A 26,570-nucleotide genomic window follows, 5' to 3' on the forward strand; every position below is an offset into this window, starting at 1 on the left:
TACCCTTAAAATATTTTTACCGTCCTCCCAACAAGTTGATGCAACCCCCCCCAGTTTTTCCCTTACAGAATAGGTTTGGAATATTCCAGGACCTGGACTCTTTGGACTGACTGCCCACTGAAACCACTAAACCACTTCTTGTGTGTTCTGAGGCAGCACAGTTAGAGGAATCACCCTTAGAGGCGACCCTGTTAACACTGGAGATCTCTCCACCCAGTCTACTAAGTGTCCAACAAAGCGTTGTTATACCTAAAACCGCCCCAAGCACTAACCAGGGTGCATGTTTGAGGAATAATAAAAATAATAATCTAACAATTCTTAGTTGGAACATTGCGGGCCTGAAGTCCAAGATGGGAATTCCTTCATGGAGGGATTGCGTCAATTGTTATGACATAATGATGTTCCAAGAAACTTGGTGTGTTGAGGACTTATTGTTTGAGGGGTATAGTTGCCATAATAGGACTGCTCTGGCCCCTTTGGTTGGTCGCCCAAGTGGTGGATTGTCCATTTGGATAAAAATTACTGCTGAAGCGAAAATTGACGAACTACAAACAAATTGTCCTAGTTTCATGGCACTCTCGTATACTCAGAGGATAAAACTGTGTTTAATCAATTTCTATAACAATGATTTTTTGTCCCAACCTAACTCTAATTTTATTCTCTTATTTGATTTTATTAATGTAATCATGGATGGACAGGTATATGGAAAATTTGATGGCATATGTTTAGGGGGAGATTTTAATGCACATGTACATTCAAGAAATCCCCCATGTAAAAGAGGTATAGAACTGTTAGATTTTCTCTCTTCTAGTGAACTTGTTAATTGCATGGAGTATGCAGGTATGGAAAACCATGCATCCCCATTCCCCACCTTTATTGGTCACGGGGGTGGTACAACGATTGATTATGTTTTTGTTTCACACGCCGTTGCAAAGGCATTAATAAGGGCAGAAGTAGTGTGTGAAATTTACAGTGATCATTACCCAATTGCCATCCATTTATCAATACCGAAGGGTAAGTGTCCAAAACGCGAAATAGGCGCAAGGGGTCTGGAAGTCTCGACAGACAAGCTGAGGGTAATCTGGAAGGGAGCAGACAATAAGGGAATCCTGGCAGTAGTATGTAAGAAATATCCATCTTTGATTAAAGATTGTCTTACCACAGAGGACCAAGGGATAAATGTGGTTAAAGCGTTTTCTGAACTCTGCACTGTAATTAAAGGTGAAATTTCTAGACCAGCCTCTAGTAAGGCTGAGGAAAGGCCTAGGTGGTTTGATGCCCCATGCTCCAAAGCGAATAGGATGCTTAGAGCTGCCTTAAAAGCTGAACCGAGGGACATACTGCGGGTAAGGCTGCTTAGAGCAGAGTATAAGCTTGCTTTACGTACCAGATCAAATGATCTATTGAAAACCCACTGGGATTCCCTGGCACGATCTGCTGACCTAAAAGATACCACTGGGTTTTGGAAGGAGGTAAAGGAAATAAGATCTATCGGCTCAAATTTGACCGAAATTAATTGTAACATCACCGGTCCGATCTGGGTTGCGCACTTTGGCAAAATTTACGCAACACCAGATAATACTCCTTTGTTGCTACCCCCTCCACACCCAATGTCTATTTCCACACTTGAGGTTTTTGATGCTATTTTAGAAAGCGCCGGGAACAAAGCACCCGGATCTGATGGGCTCTCCATAGACCAATTAAAATGTGAACCAGAGTTTTGGGCTCCTTTGCTATGCAATGTTTTCAACAACTTAACTGAAGGAGAGATCCCGGAAACATGGTCACGTAGCATTATTGTTCCCATTTTTTAAAAAGGGCGATAGGCTGGATCCTGGGTGTTATCGCCCAATTTCTTTAATAGATAACACCTTAAAAGTTTTGGGACGGATCTTATTTAAAAGGATAAGAACCTGGACAGATGAGAACAACATCCTACATCCTAGCCAGTTAGGGTTCCGCAGTAGTATCGGAACGGTGGAACAATGCTTGAATCTGAACTTGATCATGGGAAAATATAATATTGCAAAGAAATCCCCTTTATATTTTGGTTTTATGGATCTGAGCTCGGCTTTTGATTTTGTTAATCGCTCCCGGCTTTGGTCTACCCTTCTCGAATATGGTTTGGATGACCATCTGGTACATTTTTTAGCTTTTTTACACCGTGATCTTAAAGCTTGTGTACGTGTGAATCAAATGGGTGAAGTTTCCAATGATATTAACATTGGTAGGGGGGTGAGACAAGGGTGTGTGCTGGCCCCTCTCCTTTTTATTTTGTACATTAATAAACTAAGCAGCACTTTGAGCACCCTAACTAGTGATGTGCCCTACATTAATGGAGCCCCTATACCCACCCTTCTTTACGCAGATGACGCGGTCCTGATGGGCCGTACTCCGAAGGCACTGCGTATTTTAATTTCAGGGTTTGTCCTTTTTATGGCCGATTTAGGCTTAACAACCAATTTTAAAAAATCACTGATTATGAGCTGTGGGCCAAAAAATCACAAAATTCCCCAGATTATTTCAGGGTCAAATGTTTTAAAAAGTACCAGCACTTTTCCCTATTTAGGGCTCCTATTTTCAAATAGTGGTACGTGGCATGCCCATGTTTCTTATGCCAGGAATAAGCTGGGCAAGGCCATCAATTGTGTAACCTCTTTGAGGCAACCCACCCAAGCTGATGTGATAACTCCCCTGGTGAAGATATACCAAACCCAATGCATGCCAACCGGCACTTACGGCGCTGAGGTTTGGGGTTATACCAAGTGCTCCTCTATTCAAACAGAAGAAAATAGATTCTGTCGTAAGGTATTGGGGGGGGTTATCTGTTCTCCAACCTATGTATGTCATAATGAACTAAATATTCCCTACATAGAGGATTTTGTGAGATCAAGACCAGCATTGTTCTGGATAAAGATATGGAACAATACGGCTGCTACATTGACCCGTGACATTATTTTGGATTGTCTAAAGTGCGATAGGGGACACCATTTTCCATGGCTGAAATCAGTAAAAGAGTGCCTCGCAAGCGTGGGTTTGGCTTCCCTGTTTACATCACCACACCTAATAAATCGTTCCCATAAGACCATCATCTCAAGGGCATTGTATGATTCATATAGTGAAGAGCGGGACAGAAAGAACCAGATTAAATGCACGGTTGTAAAATATTTGGCCTATTCTGAACCACACATTAAAAAACCTGGCCTACCGTACAGATATTTGCGTTTGTATCTTGGTAGATGGGTAAGGGGTTTACTGTTTCGTTTCCGAGAGGGGAGTATAGTTAATTTACTGAACTTCCCTCTGGGATACAATAAACATCTTGAAACTTTAAACTGCCCCTGTAACCCTTACATGAAGCAAAGTCTCATGCATTTCCTGTTCTTCTGTGGTTTTTATAAAAAATTTACTGTACATTATCTAATGCCCTATTGTAAGAAAAATGAATTGACTAATTTTAGATTGGCACTCCGGTCTTTCCAGGTATTGGGATCAGACGAAGTTATTTTTAGGATGAGCTGTTTCCTCAAAGCTGCTGTTAGATCGAGAGCCACCCTTAATATCGATGCATAATTATAGCACACTGCACTTTCTATTTTGCACTTTCATGATAAAGAATTTTTTTTAAACCTACCATTTTTATCTTTGGTAACTATGTGTAAATAGATAATATTATAACAATGTGATGTCCGTCCTTTTTAAACAAAGGTTTTAAAATTGTGTTTTTTAATATTTTCTTCTCTTAACAATTTTTAAATCTATCACTAGGGAAGGACAAATTTGGTACAGTTGTGAAATTATAATAGATTTTGATTTGATTGTGCTCATTTTTTCTCGTATTATTCTCCAATTGTAATTATTGAATTGAATGTTTTTGAAATGTTTTTTGTTTGTACTTTTATGGATGTTTTCTTATTCCGAATAAAGATCTTTTGACTTGACTTGGCAACAGCCCTATCCTACCCATTGTAAAGAAGCAGGGCGAGGGAGATGAGAAAGCGTACCGCTTCATCATCGACCTTCGAGAGGTCAACAAGGTAGTTGTACCTCAGTACCCCGTAGTCTCAGATATCGCCACCATTCTGACCCTGATTCCTTCCACAGCCACCACCTTCACAGTAATAGACCTCAAAAACGCTTTCTTCTCCATCCCCATCCACCCGGACAGCCGCTACCTTTTCGGCTTCACGTTAAAATCCCGCTCATATAGATTTTGTAGAGCTCCCCAAGGTTACACAGAAAGCCCCAGCATCTATAGCCAGGCCCTCAAGAGGCAGCTGGACGCCGTTCAGCTACCGGAGGGAGTGGTGTTGGTACAGTACGTCGATGACATCCTTTTGGCGGCCGACACCACTCCACTTGCGGTCACAGCCACCATCCAACTCTTGCACTTCCTTGCGGAAAATGGCCACAAGGTCTCCAAGAAGAAGTTGCAATTCTGCCAACCCCAGGTCACCTACCTAGGCCACCTCTTGTCCAAAGACGGGAGAAAACTTACACCCGATCGAATTCAGGCCATTCTAGACACCCCTGTCCCAAAGACCCAGAAACAAGTCCGCTCCCTGGTAGGCCTCACCTCCTTCTGCCGGCAGTGGTTGCCAAATTTCAGCCTTATTGTAAAGCCACTACTTTCCCTACTAGCCAAAGATGTCCCCTTCCCACTCCCTTGGACCCCCGAATGCCAATCGTCCTTCAAAGAACTTCGAGACGCTCTTTGTTCTGCACCGGTCCTAGGAACCCCCGATTACACAAAGCCCTTCTCTCTCTACACTCACGAAAGGGATGGGTGCGCTTTGTCTGTCCTGACTCAAACCATTGGCCCCAAGCAACGACCATGTGCCTATTTCTCTGCCACCCTTGACCCCGTAGCAAGAGCCTTGCCTGCCTGCCTTCGAGCCGTAGCTGCCGCTGCTGTCTCTATCCGACAAAGTGAGGGGATCGTACTCTCGAATTCCCTCACGGTATTAGTGCCCCATGCTGTTTACACCCTCCTAAACCAGACTAAGACGCAACACCTGACTAGCGCACGACTGACCGGATACGAACTAACCCTGCTTGCACCCCACATTACGCTGAAAAGATGCACCACACTGAACCCAGCCACCTTGTTGCCTCTGCCCGAAAACGACCCGAATGTCCCCCCTATACATGACTGTGTGACCCTCACAGACGAACAGACTAGGAGTAGAGTTGACCTCCGGGACACCGCCTTCACAGACCCTGACGGAAAGCTATGGGTAGACGGTTCTTGCATAAAACTACCCGACGGCACCACCTCAGCTGCCTATGCAGTTACCACAACCCAAACCGTAGTTGAAACTGCCCGCATCGCACAGCGATCCGCACAGGCGGCAGAACTGATTGCCCTCACACGAGCATGTATTATAGCGACAGGGACTACTGCAAACATTTACACGGACAGCCAGTACGCCTTCGGAGTGGTTCACCATTTTGGACTCTTATGGAGGGAAAGGGGATTCTTGACGTCCCACGGCACGCCCCTCCTCCACGGAGATTTAGTCTCCGCCCTGATTGAAGCAGTTCTCCTCCCCAAACGATTAGCGGTAATCAAATGTCAGGCACACAAGAAGGTGACAGACTTAGTCGGACAGGGAAACGCGCTGGCCGATATCACTGCCCGAACCACAGCTGAGAATAGGACAACGACACACATGTATGTGACCAGGTCACAAGCAGAAAAATGGACTGACGCTAGGGAAACGATTAGGGACATCCAGATGGCCAGCTCACCACACGAATTGACTGAATGGGCACGGGTGGGATTGAAAGACGATGAAGGCTGCTGGCGGACAAAGGACACTAACAAATGGTTGCTACCCAATTCATACCTGATCCCCATACTGACTATGGCTCACTCCCCTGCGCACATAGGATCTGCCCCCATGATCGAACTCATCTCCAAGGTCTGGCACAACGACAAAATCCCGACTCAGCCAGACGCCTGGTCCAGCAATGCCTTATCTGTTTGCAACACAACCCTGGGAAAGGAACTGTGGTACCCCGGGGAGGGTTTGGGGTCCCCGACCATCCCTTTGAAATCCTCCAGATGGACTACATCCAACTAGAAAGATGCCAAAACCTGAAGTATGCATTAGTCATTGTGTGTGCCTTCAGCAAATGGGTAGAAGCCTATCCAACCCGTGATAACACTGCCATGACCACTGCCAAAGTACTACTGAAAGAGTTTTTCCCTCGCTACGGCCTTTGTCGAATTCTATGGAGCAACAACGGCCCCCACTTCATAGCTGAAGTTATCCAACTAATCTTGAAAGGGCTGGGGGTAAAACAGAGGTTTCATGCAGTCTTTCACCCCCAATCTGCTGGCTTAGTTGAGCGACACAACGCCACACTGAAACTAAAACTGTCGAAGATAGTGGCCACCACAGGACTTAAATGGCCAGATGCCCTCCCACTGGCATTGCTATCGATGCGCTCCACTCCCACTAAGCACCATTTGACCTCCTACGAGGTTGTATTTGGGCGACCAATGAATCTCTGGACTGCCCCCAAACCGACTTCCATTCACGACATCCTAGACGTCCTATTGTCTGATTACCTGTGCAAATTGACTAAAACATTGTCTGTCATTCATCAGCAGGTGCAGCAGGCCATCCCCGATGCTTCCAGGGGTCCGGGTCACGATATCCAACCGGGAGATTATGTGCTGATCCGGAATTTCCAACGGACGAAGAGTCTGGAACCCCGGTGGACGGGCCCCTGGCAAGTACTGATCACCACCCGAACGGCTCTTCGAGTGGAGGGGAAGCGACACTGGCTGCATGCACACCACTGTAAGAAGGTCTCCTTGACCCTGACCACGACAGAAAACGTCAGCAGAACTGCTGAACAAAGACCGGCCATCATTGAACTGTTATCCTGATACCGAGGCACTCGAACTTGCAAAATTCTCTGATCCCACTGTGCCAGCCAGGGAAGGGTATTTCCTGCTTCGAAAGGAGTGAGCTTCGGCTAAGTAGACCACAGACTAAGTTGAATCTCAGAACGGCAGCCTAAACACAACCAAGGGTTACCCGAAGAGAGGCTAAACGAAGTCTGCGGTTCTGCCCACTACCGAGCACCTCGAAGATGATGGAAGCGCCAGATAAGAAGATGATGGAAGCAACAGGAAATACCCGTTACCGAAACCCAAAGACTGACAGTATACACAAATCGAAGACAATTGCCCTTTTCATTGTCCTCCTCTTTTGCCTCCTCCTCATGACTTCCTTCTGGATCATGGAAGAGAGCGCACCCGCTCATCAGATATTGCTGACCACTGCACAGCCAACCACTATGAAAGAACATCACCTGATCTCCCTTTCGCCTCAGCTCCGAGAAAGGCGTAAGGAGTTCTGGAACAATTCCTTCGTGCAACTGTTGCACCAACACAACCTTGCCGCCAACGCCACAAACTGCTGGATCTGCGGGTTGCTCCCGCATGCCACCGGACACTCCATCCCTTTCATCCCTTCCCCTTTCTCAGTTCATGGTTCTTGCCTTGCCTGGTTGATCCTCTTGCAAGAGAGCTACAAGGACAACGCCACTTCTGGTCAAACAGTGTCACACTTCTACCACAGGTTCTGGCTGAACAAAACCGGAAGGACTTCTGCTCCCTTTTGTCCTTTGACCTCTGGCTCCTCCTTCCAGATGGACATCCCTGCCAAGGAACGAGTCGAAATGCAGGTGTTCCATAATCCAGCCAGACCCACCTTCTCCTACCTACGGAAACGAACTGCTGCCACTCTGACGGTGGCTCTGTCTGTTATCAATGTCACGGGCCTCGTGTGCCTCGAAGGCTTGGGAACACAGCTGGTGGGTCACAGTTCCTGCCACATCACCAGAACATTGGACTCCATCGATCCCCCCTCCTTTGTTGCTTCTCCGAATATGTACTATGTTTGTGGCATCAAAGCTTACACTTGGCTTCCAAAAAGTTGGGGGGGTACCTGCTACGTCGCCTTCATTCTCCCTCCAACGTACGTGGCCCCAGCCAACTATCACCGGCAGAAGCGCGCAGGAGACATTGAACAAGCAGACTCAACTGGAGCACAGTTCCTGGATGCAGTGAAGGGACTTGTTCCTCTGTGGGGCCCAATGGCAAACAGCCGCGCCATCCGACACCTGACCCAGGCAGTAGAAACGACCATGAACATCACGGCTGGCATCCTCACTAACAATACGGCCTAGCTTCAGGCAGTCCGCCTGGTGGCTCTTCAGAACCGCCTTGTTCTAGATGTAGTTCTAGCTGACCGTGGAGGAGCATGCCGCATCATCGGATCCAGCTGTTGCACCTACGTGCCAGATAACTCGCCCTCAGTCTACAAAGCAATCGAACACCTCCACAGACTTTCCTCAGAGGTTCACCAGGAACAGGAAGGATGGTCGCTTGGAAGCTGGTTTTGGGGCACTTTGAAGGACTGGGGATGGAGGTTGTTCACATTTATATTGATACCGGTCGTGATACTGTGTGGGTGTTGCCTAGGTATTCAATGTTTGCCACCTTTGTGTTCGCTCATTGCTAACTGCATGTGCCCTAAGACTTCGGACTTCAAAACTGAACACATGAAAGCATTGTATGACCTCGAAATAAGAAATTTAATGGGGATTGACGTAAATTAACAAGCTGGCTAGATATGTTGAAAAGGGAGGACTGTTAAAATCTAGATCGTGGCGTAAACATTATCGGCGCCATCTTGTCTCTTTTCAGATCCATACGTGCGCGTAAGCAGCAGCCATTTTGAATGCCCTGATCTCCCTGCCCACTATCGATCGCACCTCCAGCGCGACCCTGCCTCCGAGCCACATCCCGTGCCGAAACCCCCACACTCTTTCATATCATCCATAAAACGGGCCCTTTGATAACCTCTTCCTCCTTGCCCGATTGTCCGGCCCGACCCCAGGCCATCACTTAGCCCAACAGATGCGGTTTATTGCCCCTACAGTAGGACCTCGCCTCACATCAAAGGAGCGGGGGTTAATCAATGCCCTCACACCCCTAGATCCGATCGATCGCCCGCATTCCTATTCCCAGCGGAATGTCCAGCTGCGCGATAGCCATCATGCTGAGATTGGGGTGGGGACTCCTACTGTAGATTTGTGCGGGAACGGGCCAGAACCGGGGATTCCAAAGACGCCTTTTCCGTACTTCAAAGCATTACCAAGAACGTGTTGCATGCAATAAAGTAATAAACCAGTGTATAAGAGGCCAGGCCTCAGAGATGTTGGGAGAGCACCTCGAGAAGATACCCTGTTGTCTGATTTGACGTGTTCTGTTCCGTCGGAAATAAACTCCTGTTTCCTGCCTTCCAGTCACCAGCGCCTGCCTCTTCATTTGGTAATCGTGAGTTGGGTGAGAAGCGGCTAACGCCGGGCAAACCTAGAAAAGGGGTAAAAACGACCTGATCTGCCTGAAACCTTTTTCATCATACCGAAGAGGTTAATGAGAGAAAATTGCGAAAATACAAACGTGACACATTGGATTATAAACTTCAAGAGGTGTACACTTGGGCTGAAGTCTACGCAAAACGGCGCCAAACTAGACAATATACCTCACAAACGGACACTTCCTCGACAGATAGTGAGAAACCAACTAATGAATTTCGAAGAAAAACTAAACCTTCTAGACCACAGAACACAGAAGCACAACCGACACCTGAGGCTTTTTTAGGCGAAGGTTCAGAAGAAGCAGTAGACCCCGGAGGGGGACTCAGAAAAAACAAAAGAAAAATCTCAGCCACAAACAAGACAAATGGCTTCGAAGAAGGACAAAAAGAAACACCATTAAACGATCCAGAGAATTTGGTAATAAATATTTCAGATCAACATCTGAGCACCATCCAAACAGAAACACTACAACGTGGATTGTCCTTTGTACCGACTGCCCGCACCAACCAACTTGAACTTGAAGTAAGTCTTTTTAAACTCACACGAAAAATGAAACTAAGACATTTTTTTGAAAACGTGATCATAAACCCAACACCAAAACAGGAAGACGAATTAAAAGGATTAAAAACCAAAAGCACGTATATGCCACCCACGTCGCACAAAACTATTGACTTATTTGAGAATTTATGCAAGCAAGAAATAAGCAAAATCAATACCAACAAGAAAAGTAAGCAACGGAATATGTCTAACAAGGAATTTGGAGTTATACAGAGCATAGCAGCAAATTCGAAAATAATGTGTCAAAAAGCAGATAAGGGAGGAGCGATGGTGATATTAAACACAGCGTTTTATGAAAATTCAGTTAAAGAACATCTAGAGGATCCAAACTTATATATGGAAATCCAAGCGAATCCCACCGAAGAAATGAAAAAGATACTACAAGATATCCTGAAGAAAGGAGTGGATAATGGAACTATCAGTGAGAAAGTGAGAAAGTATCTCACACAAGACAGTCCCAGGAGCATATATATGTATATGGTACCAAAAATACATAAAGATTTGCTTAAACCACCTTGTCGCCTAATAGTCTCCACAAAAATGAGCATTCACGAACCAGTAGGAAAGTATATTGATAAACACTTACAGCCTTTGGTATCTAAAAGTTTGTCTTACATAAAAGATACAACAGACTTCTTGATGAAATTGCAACAAGTGAAGATAAATGATGAGAGTGTAATGGCAACAGTTGACGTAAAACCGCTGTACACTTCGATACCTCACCAAGAAGGCTTAGAAGCCATAGAAAATGCATTACTTCAGAGTACATACCCCCACGATCTACAAGTGTTCATAATGGAGTTAATGCAATTTACACTGTACAATAGCTACTTTTCTTATAAAGACAAATGGTTCAGTCAATTGAATGGAACATCAATGGGAAATTGTGCCGCACTGGCGTATGCCAATTTGTTTATGACGTCATTTGAAGACCAACATATCTACCATGATGATGAATGGGCGAGGAACCTCCTCATGTTTGTGAGGTTCATTGACGAGATCTTTTTAACATGGAAAGGGACAGAAGAGTCATTAAAACAAAAGTTAGAAGCCTTGGATACTAAAAATGACAGAATTGGGTTCACTTGGACCACAAGTAAGGAAGTAATACAATTTTTGGATGTAGAGATCTCCAAAGCAGGAACAACCTTCATCACTAACATTCATCGTAAATCAACTGACAGAAACAACCTATTACAATACCAAAGCCATCATCCTCAATCACTGAAAACGCATCTACCATACTCCCAGTTTCTTAGAGTGAAAAGGTTGGTCTCTGAAGAAAATACATGTCAACAACAATTAAACATCATGGCTCAAGGTTACCCACAAAACATCATCAGAGAATCAAGGGTAAGAACAGAGAGTAAAACCAGATCGGAGTTGTTAACAGCGACACCCAAAACCTAAGAACAAAGAATGACATGCGTCAGCAAGTACTCTAACGTAAGCTCAAACTTCAAAAAAATAATTCGAAAAAATTGGCAAATGGTTCAATTGGAACCAGATTTCAAAGGAATATTCCAACAGGAACCACTGTTTGCATTTACCAGAGGAATAAACATAGGAGAACTATTAAAAACCCCTACAGAGATGCCAAAAAAAGTACATACAGAGGCACAGTACCATGTTTGAATTGTGCTAATTGTCATAATATAATGAAGGGTGCCAGTATCACTCACCCGATGAAAGGTCATAAAATTCCGTTGAATCTCAATGCCACATGTGACACTACTAACATTGTATATTTGCTGAAATGCCCTTGTGGACAGGGATATGTGGGCCATACAGAACGGAAACTTAAGACTCGCCTGAATGAGCACAAAAGTAATATAAGAACAGGTCAATTTAAATCCACAGTGGCCGTACATTTTATGGACAAAAAACATAACATCAGCCAATTGAGGGCTTGTGTGTTAGAAATAGTACCAAAAAAAGATGGTCCGCTGAATAAGAAAATCCTCCTACAAAGGGAAAACTATTGGATTTATCACTTATGCAGCTTGAAGCCCAATGGGCTCAATGAAAGAATGGAGTTTAATTGTTACCTATAATAGACAATTGCTTTTGTAACAACTAATTGAATATGTGTAATTATATCTGTCACATCATACAACTGCTTCAATCAAAGAAGAGAGTAAGGGAGTTTGTTCACTCAGAGGTGAACTAGAGATCACTCCTATTCCCCTGGGAGGAAATGTATCAAAAACAAAGAGAGGAGTATCCCCTATGAAGTTGAAGAACAGACGTATCTGGAGGGCAGGATTTTGGCAAGAAGGAGAAAATTCATCCTTTTGTTTAAAACCCCTCACTCACCAACCTAGTGGTGACATGCTTCATCATCGGGGTCCACCTTGGCGTCCTAGCGACACCAAGGTGTGCTGCGACACCTGTACTACAGTGGAGCGGGTTGTGACTGTAAATGTGAAAAAAAGTGTTAAAAATTGTCCTGGTTGTACTCAAAAATATAGTTTTAGTTGTAGAGCAACTGAACAATGTTTAAAAAATACTGGCGAGATCCTGGGAGGGAAGTTACGGCCAAAAGGATCTCTATATGTGTTGAGTGGTCAACATGTTTCTACCTTAAGGGCAATCGCCCGGTATTCATCAGGACCAGAAGAACAGGTGGACAGGGGGTGTGTGTTCCCTAGAAAGCACACCCGTACCTTGATCCCCTGTGTGCCTACTGGCAAAACGGCCAGCGGTATATACTGCTCATTAAAATAAGTGAGCAGATGAAAGAGTGAAAAAGAGACCTGTAAGGAAAGAAAAGGAGGGTAAAAATGATCAGATTCAATGTTAACTTACTCTCCTGTAACGTCGTGCAGTGTCTCAGTGGGATAATATATGGTGCCAAAAGGGGTAGATCTCCAAATATCTTGATACCGTGGTGATGGGGTGAGATACTAATCAACATCTATGCCAATTAATGGTACACACGGGTTGCATGCGATGTGAATACGGCATATCTGAGTCTAATCATTCAGTATTTTGAGTGCCAGTATTGGTTAAAGCATGCCAACTTGAGCTGAATTGTGGATATCACGTGATGCCTGTGCTCCTAGCAGGATGGAGGATACCTGCGGTAGCTCTGCCATGGTTGGTGAATATGCAGTGGGGTGACATAAGGAATATCGGTATCTCGGTAGTGCTATAACCATTTGACAGCATCTGACCCAAACGTGAGAGTGAATAACAATAAGTGTACATACAAAACGAACACACACGTAACAATGAGGAACAAACTAGAGCTCAAATGGCATAAATGGAGGCTTACTCGATTATGAGCTCACAGGACTTCAACGGGCAGGGCGTAGGTTAAATGCCTTACACGTAACATATTCTGAAAGATTAAAGAGAGCGCGAGCGTTTTAAACCTCTGTACAGCTCAGTGAGCCCTGACAATGGGGGGCGGCTCCCTCGTTGGCCCGATACATAAATGTGTGCCGGGGCATTGACAGAGAAGATCTACTTACAGTTACAGGCCAACAAGATCAGCTCAGACCTACTCCTAGCGTCCTCTGCTCGGCTAGTGGGTTACGCCGGCAGCAGGTCGCGGTGATAAGGAGTTGGCCGTTTCCGGGATGGGGCGCGGCCAGGGCTGAGTCAGGGGCGTGGCTCGCAGTGCGCAGTGACGTGCTCGCGGTAGCTAGGTTACCGTTTGTAAACAGTAGGGAGGTTAGGTAGCATGAAGCCACAGAGCGGGATAGGTGGAGCCGCGGAGCTAATGGTAAACAGCGTGGCTCAGGGAATTACTCGTGAGACGGGGATCGGAGCATGAGAGCTAGGAGACAGTAAATTTACCAGGGCTGCTGATTAACAAGAGGAATGCTTATTATAGCAAATAGGGGGAGCAGACACTGGATTGTTGACCGGTGTAGGGTCGTTAAAGGACAAGTCTCAGTGTTGAGTTCAATGAGGCTGCCATTGAGTGTGTATCAGGATTAGGTCATGTGGAGGCATTCACACATAGATGTGTTGTGGCGCATGGGCCAGAGGCACATTATGCATCGGGGTGAGCACTGGGACAGCACATGTGGCGATGGTCTAGTCGTTTTGTATGTACACTTATTGTTATTCACTCTCACGTTTGGGTCAGATGCTGTCAAATGGTTATAGCACTACCGAGATACCGATATTCCTTATGTCACCCCACTGCATATTCACCAACCATGGCAGAGCTACCGCAGGTATCCTCCATCCTGCTAGGAGCACAGGCATCACGTGATATCCACAATTCAGCTCAAGTTGGCATGCTTTAACCAATACTGGCACTCAAAATACTGAATGATTAGACTCAGATATGCCGTATTCACATCGCATGCAACCCGTGTGTACCATTAATTGGCATAGATGTTGATTAGTATCTCACCCCATCACCACGGTATCAAGATATTTGGAGATCTACCCCTTTTGGCACCATATATTATCCCACTGAGACACTGCACGACGTTACAGGAGAGTAAGTTAACATTGAATCTGATCATTTTTACCCTCCTTTTCTTTCCTTACAGGTCTCTTTTTCACTCTTTCATCTGCTCACTTATTTTAATGAGCAGTATATACCGCTGGCCGTTTTGCCAGTAGGCACACAGGGGATCAAGGTACGGGTGTGCTTTCTAGGGAGCACACACCCCCTGTCCACCTGTTCTTCTGGTCCTGATGAATACCGGGCGATTGCCCTTAAGGTAGAAACATGTTGACCACTCAACACATATAGAGATCCTTTTGGCCGTAACTTCCCTCCCAGGATCTCGCCAGTATTTTTTAAACATTGTTCAGTTGCTCTACAATTAAAACTATATTTTTGAGTACAACCAGGACAATTTTTAACACTTTTTTTCACATTTACAGTCACAACCCGCTCCACTGTAGTACAGGTGTCGCAGCACACCTTGGTGTCGCTAGGACGCCAAGGTGGACCCCGATGATGAAGCATGTCACCACTAGGTTGGTGAGTGAGGGGTTTTAAACAAAAGGATGAATTTTCTCCTTCTTGCCAAAATCCTGCCCTCCAGATACGTCTGTTCTTCAACTTCATAGGGGATACTCCTCTCTTTGTTTTTGATACATCATACAACTGCACAAATGATTATGTAATTGCACTAGAATTAACCATGTGGATAGCGCAGGGCCCGTGAGATTGAGCGCGATTAGCGAATGTAACGTAGCTGAGGAAAAATCCTCGCATTTGATAAAGTTAAGGTTGAGTAGTGTTTTTTTTTTAAAACGGCACTTCTTGAAGGAGCGCATGCGCAAGAATCGTGTTTGAATTAACAGCGCAGCACGGAGCGGAGACGCTGCTCGTAACGGAAACTAATCTTGTTTTAACTAAGGTGAGATACGGAGTTAGGGTAAATCCCTAACCGACAGATAGAATGGGGAACGTAGCATGTGAACGCCTAAGCGAGCAGCGGCAGGCGCGTAAAGATGCATGAGCTAACGGTTAGAACACGGAGGGTAAGCCTTTTACGAGTGTCACAAGCTTTGAAATGATAACAGCTAAGATCGAGCTACTTAATTTCTTAACTTGAGGGGTACTAAGTATATGATGAACTAATATGCTTGTTTGAATTAGCTTAGAGATAGAGATGAAAACTTTTGATTACAAATAATGTTATGTGTTTAATTTTCAGGCGTTTCCCTGATGAAGGTGCCTAGTGCACCGAAATGCATTGGAATAACTTGTATTTACGCCTAATATGAATTGATTGGAATTTAAAGCGAATGAATTGGTTAAAATAAGAATTAAAGATCACCAATTAAACTACAGAACGAATGACATTGTTTATTATTGCTGGGATTCAGCGTTTGAAGCTTGTGCCTACGGTGACACTCCTGTGATGGAACAGGGGTGCGACCAGTAGGGCTTAATAATAAGCTCAGATTTGGATTTAAGGCTTGATATTGCTCTTTTTTCATCCAACGAGATATTATAAGGGATAAAGGAATGGCGTTTCTCCAAAATGGAGAGGTCCTTCAAAACTAGTTTTTCAAATGTTAGAATTTCTGAAGGCACCATACTCCCAGTGGGTGAGAAAGTGGAGGGTGGTCGAAATGGAGTGCTAGATATTGGCAATGGCTTGGGGTGGAGTAGGAAAAAGGCATGTAGTCTAAGTTTCCTAAAGAACCGTAGTAGTTCAGTTTGGACATCCAGATAATTGGGATGTACAGTCGGGAAAAATGAAAGACCCTTACTGAGTAGTGACAATTCACTGGTGGAAAGAGGATGTTGTGTGAGATTAAAAATGGGCAAAAAGTTGGGACTGGATTGATCAGTGGGTATTGGCATGTTGTTAGTAGGAATAGGGAGCTGTAAATCTACCATTGGTAATGCTGGCGTCTGGAGCTTCGTTCGCCAGGTTGATAAGGCCAGCGTTGTGTTGGCTTGGGTTTCCCTCTCTTGGGGGGATCGGCTTGGCCTCTGGGTAAAAAAGGTGGTCTATTAGAGGGGCCAGGTGCTTCACCTTGGTCAGAACTGTCAGATTACTCAGCCGAGGTATCTGAAAAGCCGACTAATGTGGTCTATTAGAGGGGCCAGGTGCTTCACCTTGGTCAGAACTGTCAGATTACTCAGCCGAGGTATCTGAAAAGCCGACTAATGTCCTGTTGTCGCAGGAGTGTTAAGAGCTAACCTAGTTTGCACTTTTAGTCCTGACATAAAAAACATTTCATTGTCCGTTATCACGTCCAGATAAGCATGAGGCATCCACTTACCTGGAAGAGTGAGATTAGATATAAAGGACCTGGAAGTGCCTGGCAGGGGATTTTAAGAGGCCCGACATGGACTCACACTGCGCAGCTTTGGTTATAGGTGCAACAACATTTAATAGCGCCGACCGAGGACTTCTGAGCAGTACTTCTGGGCACCGGCACTCTTTGTTTGCCAAATTAAGCACCGCACCCGCCCCTTTTCACATCTTGTCCAGGACTGCGCCTCGGGTCAGAGCAGGCGGATGCACCCAGCAGCGGAGGAGTCCACTAAGTGACACTGTTGATTTAGTTGGTGGACAAAGGAAGTACAAATAATGCAGTAAGCACAGGTAAACTGTGCAGCATGTTAAGCAATAAACGGAGTGCGTGTGGAATATTCCGTGGCAGTTTCATCTAGCCAATTTGACATTTTAGCACACAGTAGTACCAAATGGAACCTTTATGCTATGGAATCCATATATTTCACCAGGCATATAAGTATGTACGCTCAGTAGACCCTGTTCCGATTGACATCGACCAGTCATGAAGGGTTTTGTCTCGCATCAAAGTAGTGCCCATTCTCCCCACCGGAGAAACATAGTCTGTGCAAAGCAAACGCCATATTACACTCAGCAGAAAGCAGGCACACATCTACAGACTACTAGAAAAACAAATGACAAGCATTGGCGGCCGCAAACTAATAAAAATAAAAAGAACGCAAGTGTGACGCGCGTGGTGTTCACGTGCATCACCGCAAGTGCTACCTTGCCGGCGATCAGCTTGCTAAACCGTGCATGCGCGTGCACGCTCTTGTGCACGTTCTAGCAAGCTGATCGCCGGCAAAGTAGCATTTCTCAGAGCCCCACTAAATGTCTCGGCTGAGACCAGCTCATGCGCTGGTTCAGGCCAAGACCTAAAAAAGCATTTGCAATGCAATGGGTATAGCATTTACGAAACTCTGACCTATTGGTATTGTTAATGACAATGCCTTTTATTATTGTTGGTTGTTTAAAAAACATAAATAAAAGGCATTGTCACTTACAATGCCAATAGCTCAAACTTTCGCAAATGCGAGACCCATTGCATTGCAAATGCCTGTTTAATTAAGTATATAATACAACTGCAGAAAAGCCATGCATTGCACCATATCAGTAGTCAACACCTCTGGACTCTAAGATGGGGGGGAGAGAGAGGCTTTAGTTGGAGCCTCATCTTTAGAGAGCATAACTCTCGCCCAGATTCACAAAAAGTGAAAATATACATTTATGACACCGATGGTATCTTTTCAGGTTACACAACTGTTAACTAAGGCTTACATCAGGTAACTTTTTTGTCCAGGCTAGAAACTCAAATAGCAAAACTATCCGTTACTTGATAGAAATCTTTCGGGCTCGTGCCCTTTGCAGCAGAGCTGTTAGTTAAGATTACAGATCTCTTAAAATTGCGGTTTCTAGGTGGTAAAGTTTCCCCCGCACCTACAGGCAAAGGCCTTGGACAGCGAGACGATCTGGAGTCAAAGTTCTCTGACAGCAAGCCTATCCCTCAGGTTTCACGTCTGTTACAAAAGAAGTATATATTAAAGTACAGTGATTTTACAGGCTCAGGGAGTTGGCAGCAGAGCTTTCCTCAACCACAAATGTACAGTTTTTAGAAGGCTATGCGTCTGACATCACACAGATTTTACATGCTCAGGGTTATAACAGCTACGTCACACGATATTACAGAGATTTTAGACACACAGACATATATCTGTAAAGTATTCCATCAGATTTCACTGCATTTACAGGTACGTTTCATATGACAACCCTATGACTTAGTGTACGGAAAATCTTACAATCTAATCAATCATAGGAACATTCTATGCAACAGGATACAAACATATAACAAGCACAGGCTTTCAGACAGCAGAGGTATATTTATTCACATTATAAATGAATCAGCATAGCATCTCTCGGGCGGGCCGGAGGGAAAAACCGGGCAGTGAAGTTGCAGAACACATGATGCAGTCATAACCCGAACAGAAGCCTTTTAATGTATGGTTTGGGACTGTTTGCCAAGAAAGGACGCAGCATGTAAACAGAGGGGCTGCTGCGCAGTGAGAAAAATAGGCATAATGGATCAAACCAGCGTCAGTATGTTCAGGGCAACGCCCCAGTTACTGGGACTGATTTATTTTCAGCGTTCACTGAAACCTAGAAACTGTGATAAAGTGATTTCTCCCGTACAGTGGAATTTCGCCCCAGGAGAACCGAACAATCACAAGTCTCCCCGCTCACACTCTGCTAAGTGGCAGCTTGCACCGTCGTGTTTAAAAGGAAGCAGTCATAACACAACAAGCAAGCGACGCCACAATTACTGGGACTGATTTAATTTCAGCGCTCACGGAAACCTTGAAACTGTGATAAAGTGATTTTCCCGGTACCGCGGAATTTCGACCCAGGAGTGCGCGTGCATGTGCCAGTGTGTGTTTGTAGGGCGCCTGATAACTTTGTTTAACAAGCATTTGCAATGCAATAGTTACGATTGCATTGTAAATGCTTACGTTTAAAACAGCGCGGCGCCGCTTGAAGGGCACCGCGCTCGGGCGGGCGCAGGCTGCAGTTTGCATGGTATTCGGATGGGCCTTACAAACAAAACAAAACAAGCAAATTATAAAACAACTTAATAGCTTCTTCGGTTGCCTTTAGCAAATAATTAATGAAAATGTGGAATTAAAAAACTTGCAGAGCTTGTGATCTTCTCCCTGGCTCTTCCCAAAGCACGCATTGGACATCCGGGAAAGCGGCTGCTATTGGATTTCCATGTTGCAGGCGGCCAGTGATTGGCCCACGCCTGCTGCCGGGGTTTTGCAATCGGACTGTAGAGTCACACGTGACCAGGGGAGTCACGTGCTTTCCGGGAACCCGTCAGGTAGGACATAAACAAAAAAAACAAACCCAAGGAAAGAAGCATGGAGGGTCCGGGGCAGCGGAAGCAGCAGCGGAGGGGTAACACAAACCCAAGGAAAGAAGCATGGAGGGTCCGGGGCAGCGGAAGCAGCAGCAGAGGGGGTGAAGAGCATCACTGAAGGAGGGCAGACCAACAGCAAGTGAGTGCAAGGGGGAAGAAACAGAAAATAATATGTTGGGAGAGTGACAGGGACCTTCCGCCTTTGGGTGCCAGCTCCTCCACACTCCCTTTATGGGCTGCAGAGGGGCAAAGAGCCCTGTTGTCCCGAACGCTAGAAATAGTGCTTAGGAAGAAAATGTGAGAGTAAAAGGTATTGAAAAGCTGGAAGAAGAACTCCGAGTCTCAAGTGCAGATCCCGCCACACCCCCTTAGGTTGCACTGAGCTCTAGAAAAGTCCCGGTAGCCTTGCCAACAAGAATACAATGGGCTGCTTGAATGGGGAGAGGGACGGGACGGTAGTGGGTGCGGAAATGGTCAGTGGCGTGCTCGAGTGAAGCTTCTGCGGTGCCCGCGCACGCTTTGTGGCAGGCGCATCTCACTTGCGCATCCACAAAGCAGAATCTGCAAAAATCTGCGCGTGCCCCGGTCTGTCTCCCTTGAGAGGCATCTCGGCAATAAGAGGTCTCGAGGGCGAGACCTAAAAATGAACTGTTTTTAAAATATACTCTCCATATAATGACTAAACTTCAAATCACTTCACAAGAAGATGATAGATTTTATTAAACTATTGTTTAGGGTTATGCAGGCAAAACAAATAGCTCCTTTTTACTTTGTGAAAGAAATATATGTGCTTCTCTTCACTTTCTGATACTGCTCACCTTGCTCTACAATTCACTGATTGGTTGCATCTTTTACATTTTGGAATCGGGAAACGCACAAATCTAGCTACTCTTAGCTAAAACCATAATTTTAAACAATTTCATCTGTCCATAGATAGACAATGTCAAGTTTCTTCATCTTATGAGGAGCTTATAAATCTCCTTTGCCACTGCTCTAAATTGTGTTCTGGAACCGCCCCTATTTTGATGCCCAAATATCTTAACTCAGTCACCTCCTGATCACAATTGGTGATACTCCAGCACTTAATCTACGACTTAGTTGTATTCATGGTATAACCTGACGATGCCCCAAATTCTTCCTCTTACATTTCTACCCTGGGTATAGTCTGAAAAGGGTCTGATGTATAAATTATTAAATTATCTGCGTAGTGCACTATCTTGTTGCTTATTTGTACAGGAAAGGGAGCTAACCGGGGGGTCTCTTCTAAGTAACTGGGCAAATGGTTCTATATAGATATCAACTCAAGAGAGGAGAGAGGAGACTCCTACCTCTTACCCAGGGTAATTCTAAAACTCTGTGAGAACTCTATTAAATAGGATTCACGCCAATGAGTTTTCATACAGTCTCTGAAAAATCAAGATAAAGCACAGGAAACCCTAGTGCTGTCAAGACCTCCTACAAATATACCCAACACACCCGGTCAAAGGCCTTGGCCGCATCTATTGTGGCAACAGCCAATGGAATCGAACAATCCATGGCCAGATCAATGCTCCCCCTTAATTGTTGTGCAAGATAGTGGATTTGAGGTTTAGAAATTAACCCTTTCTGATATGGGTAAATTAATTGTGGAGCCAACTTAGCTAACCTACCTGCTAAGATGCTGGTGAAGACCCTATAATCAGCATTCAAAAGAGAAATTGGCCGGTATGAGTCTGCCTTCTTTTTTTAGTGGGCTTCAGAATCAACACTAGTGTGGTGTCCTTCCATGACTCTAGGATCTGGGCATTCTCAAAATATATAGAATTAAACAAATTACCCCATAAATTAATCACCGCCTACTTTCATATCTTATATAGCTCAGAGGGGATAATGTCAGGCCCGCAGTTTTCCCCTTCTTATCCCACTTAAGATGCTCCGAAACTTCATCCTCCATCATTTGTTCTTTAAGAGAACAGACTTCATTGCTATCTCTGTAAGCCCTTGCAGGATCCTATCCCGGAGCATCCCCTAATACCTTCCAGGTCTGGAGTAATCTTCCTAGTATGTAATGCAGAAAAAGGGAGACACGATGTTCTTGTATCTTCCCTGCATTTTTAGAAATGTCCCCCTAGGAGTTGATGATTAACTCCTTGCTATTATTCTGCGGCAGCTCTGATCTTGATTTCCAATCTAGGAGTGCTCATGCTCCCTTCCCATGCTCAAAAACCTTCATACTCTTGGCTTGCCTCCAATCCCTGCAATTCTTTTCCCGCTTGATTATGGAATGTAGCTGGGCATCATCTAGCCTCTTTTTCACGTTATCCCTACATTGGGGGTAACTTTGCGCCTGCAGGGCATCCTCAAACACCCCCCCCCCCCATTTCCTTCACTAGGGCATTACATTCCACACTCTCTGCCCTACTCGTGGCATAACCCACACTTTACAAAACTCCTCTTGCTAAATCTTTAAATGTGTCCCACACTGTTGTGAGGGAGGTTGACCTCATATTGTCAGCAAATAAATAGTTGCTGACCTTTTCCAGGGTCGAGGTGACTTCAGCATCAAGGAGAAGGGCACGATTGACTGTACACCTAGGATTCTGCCAATGGGCAGGACACTTAAAAACCATAGTTACAGGTGAAGGGTCAGAGATATGTCCTGGCTGATGATCAATTCTTCTAACGTTATCTGCTATTACTGTAGCCACACAAAAAATAAAGCCTAAAAAATGGCAATATTTCTTGCTATGAAATATGTACCCCCTTGTCTAGCCCATTTGGTAGTGCCACACATCGACCAACCCCAGATCTTGGAGCAAACTCCTTAATGCCTGCCTAGTTTTAGGTGCAACAATACAATCTCTCCTGGTATATCTATCTAGGGTCGGATCAAGCAAAGGATTAAAGTTCCCACCCAAGACTATTGGTAATGCAGCCTCCAACAAACTCCACTCCAAAGTTGCGATATATGAGGGGTCATTGGCATTCAGGCCATAAAACCCCCCACACACAAATTCATAGTTAGAACATCTTATTCTCCCCAAAACCCATTTATCCGAGCTATTCATTTTAGATGATAGCATCTCTAGGATTGCTCCTTTACTCAAAAGAATTGCTACGCCTTTACAAAATTCTACCTAATTCGAAAATGTGTAACTCTCAGTCCATCTACACTTTAAATAAAGTTGTCTTCTCTGTATTACAGTTAAATGTGTCTCCTGCAAAATTATTATGTGGGCCCTACTTTCTTCAAGATGTCAAAGTACCAATCTCTGCCTTCCCTGTGATCTAAGACTATTAACTTTCTAGGTTAAGTAAACATATCTCCTCACCCACCTCCACTAATCTTTAGAGAGAACCACCTATATGTATAAGACCTATTTTTAATCTTTTTTCCTACATCTTACCCTGTGCCCACACCCAACTCTAGCCTTGACAAATCCTCCCTCTATTGTTTGGCATTTTGAATGCCTGTGTGCTTCTCCGGAGTAGAGGGTACCAAACACACAAAACAAATAATTATGCACACATGAACCTGGGACATCTCCCAGCTCCCACCCTGTCTCTCCACCACCCCTACTGCTTGAGTTTCCTGGTTGTATCTATCAGACCATACACCTCTTCAGGAGTATGACAGTTGTACATCTGGTTGTATCACATGATGCGCAGCTTTGCTGGGAATTTTATCTGTGCTTTAGCCCCCAATTTATGAAGCTCTTCCAACATTTTACAAAACTCCCACTGTCGCTGATCCTTACCTTAGAAACATCTGACCAAATAGTGAAAGTGTAATCTTTAGCAGTGCAAGGTCCGTGTTTCAAAACTATATTCAAGATAGTTTCCTTCACCGTATAAGTAAAGAAGTTCACCAGGATCTCCCTAGGTTTCTGACGATTTGGGTTCCTTTTAAATGGTTGCCTGTGAACTCTTTAGATCTCGAGTTCTAGATTAATGTCTGACCTGTCCATGAGAATTCTGTCTTGCGGTAATGCAACCACAAAGGGCTTCATATCTGCCCCTTCCTGCATTTCTGGGATGTTCAGATCCCAGAGGTTATTCCTCCTCGAATGGTTCTCAATCTTTTCTAGATCCTCCTTCAAGCCATGATTTTGTTTAGTCAGCAGCAAGATTTTGCTTGCCTTTTGCTGCACATTTTGCTTAACTAATGCTGCTTCTTCCTCCAACACTTTAGTTTGTGTGGCCACTTCATACCGCTTTTGGTTCAAAGCTAGACAGGAGGCTTATATCCCAGATTGATTAGTCTCAGTAACCTCAAATCTATTTTTAATCTTGGTTCTTAGACTCAGTTGTATTATGGATAGCCACTCCTCCTCCTGCATTCCTGCTACCTCATCCCTATCCTCCCTGCCAATCTCGCCAGAAGACTCCTGCGTGGTAACTGTATTCACTTTATCTACTTGTGGAACTTCAACCACCTCCTCTTGGCTATTTAAAGAGGCTAGCACCTCAAACCTATTTCTAGTGGGGATCTGGGCAGTTAACTGAGTGCCTTCATTCTTGCCCAGCCCTGCAACTATATTATTGGCGTCCATATTGTTTGTATCTGCTCCTTGTGTGTTTTGATTTTTAGCTGTTGCAGACATCGCTCTAAAATAAGAATTAATGGATTGGGTCACTCCTATCTGACTGGCAGGAATTCTCCTTTCTATAGAACCGGTTGACTTATTAGCCTGTTTAGGAGATTTTCCATGTTTTGATTTCGATTTCGTGCCTCCTAGAGCCTTCTCAAGATACTACAGTGAGGTGTAGCGACATTTTCAGGAACAACCACCAAGGGATCCATATCTGGCTTCACCCCTGAACTACCTACCCTATGAGCATGAAGCGCATACCTTGATTTTCCCCCAGGTCTGTACCTACTCTGATCCAAAGACCGATGAGACTGGTGCTGGTACTGACGTCGCTGTTGTTCCTGGTGCTCTTGTTTAGTGACTGCCTCCAATTCTTCCCCTCTCCTCAGGCCTTTCCTTTTCTTATTCTCCTAGCAAACAGAGGGCGATTACAGTGGGGAAGCACACCTCATTCTTCTCCAAGACCTCCTCAGCTCCTTGGGTCGCTTGTCCTGCCTGTCCAGCTGTACTTGTGCTGACTCCTCCCCTCGGGACGCAGGAGAAAGCTGCCTTATCCCGTTGGAGGTCCTGTGCGGCAAGCTCCCATCAGGTATTGCAGTGCTCGTTGTTCCCCAGAGAGCCTCGCCCAGCTCTGAGGGAAAGCAAAAATGACCCGGGCGTTTCTGCAGCATTTCCACCGTTAACGGGGGACCGGGCACCCGAAATAAGGCTGGTACAAAACACACCGGACAGGTAGGACGGTCCTTTTTTCTTTATCGTCACATCACCCCATCATCGCATGTAGCGCGAGATATGAGCTGGGAGCTGAAAGCACACTTCCTGGTGCTGAACACTTCCCTTCTCCTCAGGTTAACGCAGCTGACTAGTGCGTGGCCACCATGTTCTTCCTCCTCCCCTTTCTCTCCACTTTCTGTGCTACACACGCTGACTCACACATCCATCATGTAATTATATCATCATAGAAAATACACTCTAGGATGCATACAAGCATGTAAACAAATCCGCTTTTTCACAAAGTCATCAAATTCAACATAAATGAAGGCAGCAAGATCTACATTTTTTTCAGCTGCAAAACTCATAGGTAGGTATGTGAGTTATTTGATATAACTGGAGTCAATGATAAAACTGGACAATGGAAATCCTTCATCATTTGAAATAGTGAAACTATCAATAAGTAGTTTCAGGTATTGCATTTAAGGTTGCTAAGAATAACAATATCAAATAAAAGTACAAAGTCAATATCTTCAGTTAAATATAATTTGTATAAATAAATAGAGAAACAAAATCAACTTGAAACTGAAAAAATAGCTTTCATGTTAATCCAGTATGCTATTTGCTGCTAGATTAAAGTGTGTTTAAATTCCTTGTTGTTTTTAAGTCTGCGGTACCGCCTCATGTTTACAGGAGCAGAGAGTTGAGCAAAAACATAAACACACATCATGAAGCACAGGTACCCACAAGGTCAATTTTTTTAAAAGCTGTAGAAGTAGGCCTACAACCCTACATGATTGTAAAGTCATTTTCTATCATTTGGGATTTGGAAGAGATTGTCTGGTGGGGACTTGTGTTCAGGTCCCCACAGTGCGAGTGTGTTATCACATCCAACGCCCTACAAGGATAGTAACACACACACACACTACCCTCCCAGAGAGGGATGAGACTATTCTAGCTTATGGACAATGTAAGTTATACAACTGGCATCTGAGGTTTCTGAGAAGCTGTGGAACAGAGAGAAAAGCAGATTTTAAGGGGCAAGGTAGCAGTGAGGAAAGCAACTGAGTGCTGAGGAAGAAACTACAGAGCAGATATTGGGGTGCTGAGGGAAAGAACATTGAATCAACAATGTAGAGTTAAGAGACCCCGTAATGAGCTGATAACAGACAGAGAGGAATCACAGGCCAGACTCATACCACCATCGCATTAGAGTAATGAACTTTAAATCAAACATTTCAAGCTAATATTTTTTCAGGCAATGTTCTAACTTTGATACTTTTCATTTTGCAGGTTGTCACAAACCATCCTAAATACCTTGAACATCATCAAGCCCGGGCAACAATGACGGCAAGTGCTTATAAGACGCAAGGAAACTCCATGAACTACCTCCAGATCGGAGTCAAAGCTTCAGATTTCAAAAAGGGTAGAAACATGAATGTGGACTTCAATGTGAAGAACAGTGACTCTACCATAGCAAACCAGATTAAATCCTTCACTTACTTGGTAAGGACACCTTACAACTATCAGCAATGCAGTACTAGGTGTAGAGAGATGATCCTATGGTTCAGTCTACAGAGACTGGCTGAGGCAAAGGTCTTGGGGATTAATTCAATCAAGACCAGCAAAGATTGTACAAGGGAAGGATTCTAAGATTCATCCTGCTAGAACCAATGAAACTGG

General features: G+C 44.6%; 1 protein-coding gene across 2 annotated transcripts in view; it reads left to right on the forward strand.

The window, feature by feature from the left end:
* Positions 1–26,570, forward strand: part of LOC144826880 (A.superbus venom factor 1-like) — a 1,649,148-nt gene that overhangs the window by 427,755 nt on the left and 1,194,823 nt on the right. For both annotated transcript variants that reach the window (XM_078685340.1, XM_078685347.1), the window contains one exon: positions 26,181–26,393. In XM_078685340.1, coding sequence (XP_078541466.1) covers positions 26,181–26,393 — 213 coding nt within the window. The remainder of the gene's footprint in view (positions 1–26,180; positions 26,394–26,570) is intronic.

The sequence above is a fragment of the Lissotriton helveticus genome, chromosome 1_1, assembly GCF_964261635.1.
Source record: "Lissotriton helveticus chromosome 1_1, aLisHel1.1, whole genome shotgun sequence".
Classification (NCBI taxonomy): Eukaryota; Metazoa; Chordata; class Amphibia; order Caudata; family Salamandridae; genus Lissotriton; species Lissotriton helveticus.